Source organism: Heterodontus francisci, chromosome 1, assembly GCF_036365525.1.
Source record: "Heterodontus francisci isolate sHetFra1 chromosome 1, sHetFra1.hap1, whole genome shotgun sequence".
Taxonomy (NCBI): domain Eukaryota; kingdom Metazoa; phylum Chordata; class Chondrichthyes; order Heterodontiformes; family Heterodontidae; genus Heterodontus; species Heterodontus francisci.
Genome location: NC_090371.1, coordinates 96580641 through 96590279, shown reverse-complemented (window position 1 = coordinate 96590279; position 9639 = coordinate 96580641). Strand labels below are relative to the sequence as shown.

Genomic DNA, 9639 nt, shown 5'->3' with positions numbered 1-9639 from the left:
GAAGGCCTATCTCCCCGCATCCAGCCTGCTTCATCCTGGCCAGCTGTGGCCAGGAAATGGAGAAAAAAATGTGAATCTGGTCCTGTCCAATTCAACATGACCTGAGGGAAATCTGTCCTTTTGGGTCTCCTAACCTCAATCCAGCCACGCAGCCCCCTCCCCCACCCCTCCCTCCATCCCACCCCCTGGCTGCCTCCTGACCTCCAAGAAAAATCCAGCCCATTTGTTTTTAATTTTTTTGGCCAATGTTACAAGCATTAGACTAGTGTATGATATATACGATAATTAAGATCTGGTCTTTACAAAGAATTGCTTTTAATGAAACATTGTATTGTACATTTTTGTAACTGCATTTTGAATAAAGCACAAGATCAAATATTTGCAAGATCATATTAAAATCTTCCACTCCAGAAACATTTATTAATAACAAATCAATTATCACAGGCAATGCAACTGTTAAAACAGAGTTAGAAAGAAAATATCAGTTTAAAATTACTATACTTTGAATTTATGCAGTGGAATATTAGCTTTACAGAAAATTTAGTGGAGGTGTTAGTTTAACATTTAAGCTCCCCCATGGTGCCATTTTCAAGGAATAAATGTTTTAAAAATTCCACATAAAAATATAAAATGTGATTGAAATTATGAAAATTGTCAAAAGATTTTAAATGACCCAGGTTTTACAGTTCTAGGCTTTGAACTACTTTCAACTCAACCAAGATAGAAATAAAAAGATTACCAAGAAACCAATTGTGATATTTCACAATCAGAAGCAGCTGTTCTTACGAATATAGCCGATCCTTTGTCGTACCATGACTTTCATTTCGAATTACTCCCTTGATCCAGGAGACATATTTTTTTGATAAATGTGTGTAAACCCCAGGTTTGGTGTTACCATTACAGGGACTTCCAAATGAAACAATGCCACTGTACACTTCTTTTCGATTTATCCATTTATTCATTTTACACAATAATGGACCACCGGAATCACCCTGTTAAAACAAATGTTAAAATCGTAAATCCATCTAGCAATGATCATAATTATAGAAAATATTAGCAGATCTCCCTTGGTGTTGCTCACTGTAAATTAGAAGGTACTTATGCTTGGAATTTCCGAGTTGGGGGAGTTTCTTATGATCACCTGCCCTACCTCCAGTGGAATATTGGCAGAAATCTGGGAGAAATAATTCCTGTTTACCCAGTTTCTGTGGCATTTACACCAATCTACTGATGAAGTTACAGTAAAGTATTGGTGACCCATGTTCATACATACACAATGTCTGGAATTGTAGCAAAAGATGAACAAGCATATAATAAACTGTGATACAGCACACAATATATATTTACAGCTGCAATGTTTCTAGTTTCTCAAAACGAAAACAATGTAAAGATTACAGTCTACTGCTACACCATTATTTTATAGAATAGTTTGTAATTACAGATTTCCTTCTGTTATATTTCTTACCGGTGGTGCTAGTGAATTGGTAGGGCTGGATTTTGTTTGACAGATACTGGTCCCACCATCAGGACCGGAAGGTGTGTGTCACGTTGGGTTCAGGAGTAACTGGCCGCATGCAATCCAGCGGTAGCTGGCCAATAAAGGGCAATGAGGCACAGGGACTGACCAATTACATAGTTGGGGGTGGGGGTGGAGGCAGATGGTTCACATATGAAATAGAAAAATGACATGTTCTGGAGGGTCTGCTGTTCTGAGATTGGCTCTGAAGCACATTGTTTTATACTCAGCATCTGGCTGTGCTGTACCTGAGCTGGGAAGGCTTGAATTTGAAGCAGGGGAACAAAAATTGAAACATTTCATTCCTCACTTTGATGACCACAGAAGAAATTTAAAAGAAAAAGAAGCTTAAATTGTTATCTTTAATTCAATTGCTCCAACATAAGTTGTCAGCTTACCGAACATGCATCCTGTTCTTGATTATAATCACCAGCACATATCATGTCGTTTGTTGAATTAAGTGAATATATTTGCTTGCAGATTTTCATTTTTATGACAGTCAAGTTTGCTTCCTTTAGGCTATCAGATTGAGAGACAGTTGCAGAAATTGCTCCCCATCCTGCGACAACGCACTTGGTTCCAGGTTTGACATTTTTTGCTGACTTAGGCAGCTTTAGAATTCGCACAGACTTGTTCAGAATGGCCTTCCCCTTCAACTGCAACAGACAAAAGTATCATTTCTGCTAGCTAATTATTCAACACACATGGAATTATAATAAAACTGCCCAGTTTAGGACACAGGACAAAGGAACATAGGAACTAGAGTAGACCATTTAGCCCCTCGAGCCTGTTCTGCCATTCTATGAGAACATGGGCTGATATACAACCTAACTTCATATACCTGCTTTTGCTCCATATCCGCTGATGCCTTTGGTTAACAAAACGTCTATTAATCTCAGATTTAAAATTAACAATTGATCAAACATCAATTGCTATATAGAACAAAGAACAAAGAACAGTACAGCACAGGAACAGGCCATTCAGCCCTCCAAGCCTGCGCCGATCTTGATGCCTGCCTAAACTAAAACCTTCTGCACTTCCTGGGACCGTATCCCTCTATTCCCATCCTATTCATGCATTTGTCAAGATGCCTCTTAAATGTCATTATCGTACCTGCTTCCACCATCTCCCCCGGCAGCAAGTTCCAGGCACTCACCACCCTTTGTGTAAAAAAACTTGCCTCGCACATCCCCTCTAAACTTTGCCCCTTGCACCTTAAACCTATATCCCCTAGTAACTGCCTCTTCCACCCTGGGAAAAACCTTCTGACTATCCACTCTGTCCATGCCGCTCATAACTTTGTAAGTAACTTTGGATGAAAGTTTCAAATTTCTAGCACCCTTTTTGTTTAGAAGGTTTTCCTAAATTCACTCCCATTTGTAACCCCAGAATAATTGTTCCCATTGCTGCTGGGGTGGGGTGGAGTGGGGTGGTGGGGGGGGGTGGGGGTGGGTGCCGGGTTGCGATGGGGGTGGTAGTGGGGTGGATATTCAGCAGCTGGAAGGACCCCAAAGATTTCAGGTGCATCCTTAAATGTGATGAAGTCAGGGATCGACTGAGAAAGAGAAAGCCCCTAAAGAGTGATTCAGATGTTATGGTGGGAGTGGCAGAGGCAGTCAGTGTTGGTGGGGCAGAAGTTTAGTTTAGTTTAGAGACACAGCACTGAAACAGGCCCCTCGGCCCACTGAGTCTGTGCCGACCATCAACCACCCATTTATACTAATCCTACATTAATCCCATATTCCTACCACATCCCCACCTGTCCCTATATTTCCCTACCACCTACCTATACTAGGGGAAATTTATAATGGCCAATTAACCTATCAACCAGCAAGTGTTTGGCATGTGGGAGGAAACCGGAGCACCCAGAGGAAACCCACGCAGACACAGGGAGAACGTGCAAACTCCACACAGGCAGTATCCAGAATTTAACCCGGGTCGCTGGAGCTGTAAGGCTGCGGTGCTAACCACTGTGCCGCCCTGCATCTCCTGAGCCCTACAGAGGAAATAGTTCTCTGCATTATCCCACCCCACCCACCTTCCCCCACAACAACCTTCCCCTTCTGAGCTGCTACTTTCAGACATCCAAGAACTATCACCTGCCCAGCCACAGCAGTTCCAGGAGGAGGGGAGAGAGCAACAATACAGCAGTGATGACGATGCCCTATCACGTAATCTGACACCTACAGCCACCAGCTAAGACAATGGCACTGCCCTTACCTTGGAGACTAGCATCAATTGGGATCAGCACATAGTGAGTCACTGGGCATGAGTGGGCCACAAGCAGGCCAGCGATAATGGATGGTTCGTTTGCCAGATCACTAGAGGGTTCGGATGAGGACCTCAATGGGGCGGCATACAGGAGACAGCTGAATGGGCATGCTTATCAAGTTGCTGGGTACATTGGCTGGCCTACCAGACAGCTTCCTGTCACTGGCAAGGAGCATGGAAGAGTCTGGTTCCAAGTTGGCAGAGGGCATGGTGCAGAGCTTACCCTCTCTGCAGTCTTTGCTCCAACTCTCTGTTGCACTGCAGACCCAGAGGCACTGGCACTGCTCCCCAAGTAGCTGCTGCAGCCTTTGTGTGAACAGGTCATCTACTCCTCTGCCTTTCCTGTGAGGATGAGGCAACACTCTCTGGAAAATGCACCAAAAAGCCTCCAAAACACTCCAGAGTACTTTCAGACACTTTCCAATCGAAAATGTTCCATAAGTTTTACTTGCAATCAGGGTGTCTGACCCTTTAAATAATACTTCTGCAAGGGCCCATCTTGATGCTGCATGCTCCTTTTATTCATGACTGAACAACACAGGCATTGCAAGGACATGCGTTGTTCAGTTTTGGTATCCTGGGGCTGAATTTTCAGTTAGGGGTTGGGAACCTGACATGAGGGTGAGTTCCAGGTCCCAACCCCACACGGTGTATTAGAGACACGCCCACCACTGTTTTGAAACGGGGGGCCAATTAAAAGCCAAGGAGTGGACTCACCGTCCAATCAGGGCCAGCAGGTGGGCTCCCGACACTGAAAGCTCAGTAGGAGGCCCTCCAGCACCCAGTGATCGGCTGAGCTGGGAGCTGCCGATCTGGAGATGGAGAGAGACAGAGAGAAGGCCAGGGAAATGTTTTGGATTTTTAAAATGGCCACAGCTGCCTGGGCATGATCCTGAAGAGGCAACACCTCCAGGGGGTTGCTCTGGCCCAGTGGCGCAGTGGTTAGCACCGCAGCCTCACAGCTCCAGGGACCCGGGTTCGATTCCGGGTACTGCCTGTGTGGAGTTTGCAAGTTCTCCCTGTGTCTGCGTGGGTTTTCTCCGGGTGCTCCGGTTTCCTCCCACAAGCCAAAAGACTTGCAGGTTGATAGGTAAATTGGCCATTATAAATTGTCACTAGTATAGGTAGGTGGTAGGGAAATATAGGGACAGGTGGGGATGTTTGGTAGGAATATGGGATTAGTATAGGATTAGTATAAATGGGTGGTTGATGGTCGGCACAGACTCGGTGGGCCGAAGGGCCTGTTCCAGTGCTGTATCTCTAATCTAAAAAAAGCTGTCATTACGAGTGCGGGGGTGACAGTCCCTCGTGTGAACAGTCACAGTGCCAGCCCATCCCCCCTCCCCATACTACTTCAACCTGGGGCCACAATGTCACATCATGGTGGTGAACCGGCACGACGACTAGCAGCGTCAAATTATGGGCCTGCCTGACTCCGGTCCAGACCCTGACCTCAATTGAAAATTTGGCCCCTGCTGTCACATCAGTTGGTTGGGCCATGTGAGGTCAGGACATGTTTGGCTGCACATGGGACACAGTTGCCTGAGCCCATATCACTGAAGAATGCTGCACGTATCGCGCAGTTAGTGACCCATAGCACCGCGGGCCAGCAGGGAATCAAGTCAAGCATGCATAGCAGCGCTAGCTGAATGAATTTCTATCCCATTAGATTGTTTTCTTGTTTTCTAAAAATGAAGATTCTACCTGAAGCAGCATGATGTCATTTCCAATATCTTTCTTTGTGTAGTCTGGATGTAGCAACATCTTCTCAACTTTCATTTTCTGTTCTATTTTTTGCTTGGAAAGTGAATGAACTCCAAGAACCACGTATGTTTTTTCCTCTATTATATCTCTGCAATTGTTTTGAGCATAGTTTGGTTATTTGCAAGTCAAAAGTGAGTTCAAATATTTTGGTACAAAGAAATTATTTAATGCATTCCCATTTCTGCCCTTCCCATTCTTCAAAGAGAGCAAACCATTGGCCCCAGCTGAATGAATGACTGGGTGGCAACAGTAATCTCCTTATTTTCCTGAAAGCCAATCTATGGCTTGCTGGAAGGAAATGCTGAAAACTTTGGTATAACTGGCATGAGAATTAAACTTTCTTAATCTGCAGCATAGCCCACTGAATTTTAATTCTATAATAAAGTTTCTGTCAGGGTGGCTACTTTATACGTTTATGCTGCTGCTGGGTTAGACTGGGACAAGAATCATACATCACATACAATGGAATTAAGTGAATGTTTAAAAAATATACCACAGTTAATACTCAGGGTGGGTGAGTCTGCTAAAGAGGGGAGCAAACAACATTTATCAGGCACCTGATAACAGCACCTTGAAATGGACCACACGAGAACAGCCCAGGGTGTATCATACTTGCTCTCAGAACAAATACATCTGAAAAGGAAGATGAGGTCTCACACCCACAAGAAAGCACCTCTGAGTGTGCTGCAATGAAGTGTCAGCCTAGGTTATGTGTTCAGGTCTCTTGAGAGACACTTCAATCTACAATCTTCTGACTCAGCAGTGAGTGCTATCACTGAGCAAAGTCTGACATCTAAAGTTTCATTGTAGATTTCAGTTTTCCCTGTGAATGGAACATATGGACTTAAAGCAGTCTTCAGTGCCTTACTTGCTGCAGTGTGCTGCAGTCAATACCCACTGAGGTTCAATCAGTGCTCCGCCACAGATATGTTTGTTGTTAACCTGAATAGATGCCATGTAAAGTCTTGAATGACTCTCAACATTGCGCCCGCCGATGATATCCACACAATCATCTACAATAGAGAAACAAATATGATTAGATTGTAGAACGTTAACAGCTAAATTTGATTCCAGATGTGTTCCTTCCCAACAAAGAACAAAGAAAATTACAGCACAGGAACAGGCCCTTCGGCCCTCCAAGCCTGCGCCGATCCAGATCCTCTATCTAAATATGTCGCCTATTTTCTAAGGGTCTGTATCTCTTTGCTTCCTGCCCATTCATGTATCTGTCCAGATACATCTTAAAAGACGCTGTCGTGCCCGCGTCTACCACCTCCGCTGGCAACGCGTTCCAGGCACCCACCACCCTCTGCGTAAAGAACTTTCCACACATATCCCCACTAAACTTTTCCCCTCTCACTTTGAACTCGTGACCCCTAGTAATTGAATCCCCCACTCTGGGGAAGAAGCTTCTTGCTATCCACCCTGTCTATACCTCTCATGATTTTGTACACCTCAATCAGGTCCCCCCTCAACCTCTGTCTTTCCAATGAAAATAATCCTAATCTACTCAACCTCTCTTCATAGCTAGCACCCTCCATACCAGGCAACATCCTGGTGAACCTCCTCTGCACCCTCTCCAAAGCATCCACATCCTTTTGGTAAGGTGGCGACCAGAACTGCACGCAGTATTCCAAATGTGGCCGAACCAAAGTCTTATACAACTGTAACATGACCTGCCAACTCTTGTACTCAATACCCCGTCCGATGAAGGAAAGCATGCCGTATGCCTTCTTGACCACTCTATTGACCTGCGTTGCCACCTTCAGGGAACAATGGACCTGAACACCCAAATCTCTCTGTACATCAATTTTCCCCAGGACCTTTCCATTTACTGTATAGTTCACTCTTGAATTAGATCTTCCAAAATGCATTACCTCGCATTTGCCCTGATTGAACTCCATCTGCCATTTCTCTGCCCAACTCTCCAGTCTATCTATATTCTGCTGTATTCTGACAGTCCCCTTCACTATCTGCTACTCCACCAATCTTAGTGTCATCTGCAAACTTGCTAATCAGACCACCTATACTTTCCTCCAAATCATTTATGTATATCACAAACAACAGTGGTCCCAGCACGGATCCCTGTGGAACACCACTGGTCACACGTCTCCATTTTGAGAAACTCCCTTCCACTGCTACTCTCTGCCTCCTGTTGCCCAGCCAATTCTTTATCCATCTCGCTAGTACACCCTGGACCCTATGCGACTTCACTTTCTCCATCAGCCTACCATGGGGAACCTTATCAAACGCCTTACTGAAGTCCATGTATATGACATCTACAGCCCTTCCCTCATCAATCAACTTTGTCACTTCCTCAAAGAATTCTCTTAAGTTGGTAAGACATGACCTTCCCTGCACAAAACCATGTTGTCTATCACTGATAAGCCCATTTTCTTCCAAATGGGAATAGATCCTATCCCTCAGTATCTTCTCCAGCAGCTTCCCTACCACTGACGTCAGGCTCACCAGTCTATAATTACCTGGATTTTCCCTGCTACCCTTCTTAAACAAGGTAACAACATTAGCAATTCTCCAGTCCTCCCGGGACCTCACCCGTGTTTAAGGATGATGCAAAGATATCTGTTAAGGCCCCAGCTATTTCCTCTCTCGCTTCCCTCAGTAACCTGGGATAGATCCCATCCGGACCTGGGGACTTGTCCACCTTAATGCCTTTTAGAATACCCAACACTTCCTCCCTCCTTATGCCGACTTGACCTAGAGTAATCAAACATCTGTCCCTAACCTCAACATCCGTCATGTCCCTCTCCTCGGTGAATACCGTTGCAAAGTACTTGTTTAGAATCTCACCCATTTTCTCTGACTCCACGCATAACTTTCCTCCTTTGTCCTTGAGTGGGCCAATCCTTTCTCTAGTTACCCTCTTGCTCCTTATATATGAATAAAAGGCTTTGGGATTTTCCTTAACCCTGTTTGCTAAAGATATTTCATGACCCCTTTTAGCCCTCTTAATTCCTCGTTTCAGATTGGTCCTACATTCCCGATATTCTTTCAAAGCTTCGTCTTTCTTCAGCCTCCTAGACCTTGTGTATGCTTCCTTTCTCCTCTTAGCTAGTCTCACAATTTCACCTGTCATCCATGGTTCCCTAATCTTGCCATTTCTATCCCTCATTTTCACAGGAACATGTCTCTCCTGCACGCTAATCAACCTCTCTTTAAAAGCCTCCCACATATCAAATGTGGATTTACCTTCAAACAGCTGCTCCCAATCTACATTCCCCAGCTCCTGCCGAATTTTGGTATAGTTGGCCTTCCCCCAATTTAGCACTCTTCCTTTAGGACCACTCTCGTCTTTATAGAATTAGTATCAAAGCAAGGTACAGTAATAAGGTTTAGACTCAAGAATTATAAATACAGAATTATATATTTTAAATACTTACAGCCTTGCATGGATAGGAAGGTCACTGCTGTAATGATTCGCACCAAGGATAGTAAATTGTTCATATTGGTAGTCTCTGTATGTTCAGCACAAAAGCAACAACCTTTTTTTATGCAACTGAGCAGGAAGTGGGAAGGGTAATTGTTGACCAAGATGGTCAGTGCTTCTGACATTACTGCTCACAAACTAATGATTGCAATGCAATAAGACAAGATAGTTCTGCACTGCAAAATTAAATATGTGTGACAAAGAATCTGAAATTATATCATGGAATACCAGTACATGATTGTTGAATTCATCCAAATTTAAATGAAAGTTAAAATTGGATGGTTTGTATGACAGAGTCCCATTCATACCGGTTTACCATCCAAATACGGTTGTAACATAAAACTATCATTGTGTTCGACCAAGTCTGGGTACACTCAATGGCCCCAATATTCATGGGAATGCGTGTTCCATATGGGGAAAGGAATTGTAGAAGGGAAACCTGGAGGATTCACAAACATCCACCAGTTTTAACATTTTTCTTCAGGCTGGCTGCCTGTTGGGTGGGAAAACCTGCAGCAGAAGATACAGTGGAGGAGCAGGTTAGGTAGGAGGGAAAATTAGTGGTGTGGAGGCTATTAGGGGAGGAGAGAGATCATGAGAGGAACAAAATGGTGGTCAGGGAGAGAAAATGATGGTTGGG

General features: G+C 44.2%; 1 protein-coding gene across 1 annotated transcript; it reads right to left on the bottom strand.

Annotated features, from left to right (window-relative positions):
• Positions 1 to 445: 445 nt before the first annotated feature.
• LOC137381639 (granzyme K-like) lies at positions 446 to 9026 on the bottom strand. The gene is made up of 5 exons (XM_068054375.1): positions 8953 to 9026; positions 6420 to 6564; positions 5492 to 5639; positions 1915 to 2172; positions 446 to 992 (listed from the first exon to the last, which is right to left on the bottom strand). Exons 1-5 carry the CDS (start codon positions 9014 to 9016, stop codon positions 783 to 785), a joined length of 825 nt encoding a protein of 274 aa, XP_067910476.1. The 5' UTR covers positions 9017 to 9026; the 3' UTR covers positions 446 to 782.
• Between the last annotated feature and the right edge of the window lie 613 nt (positions 9027 to 9639).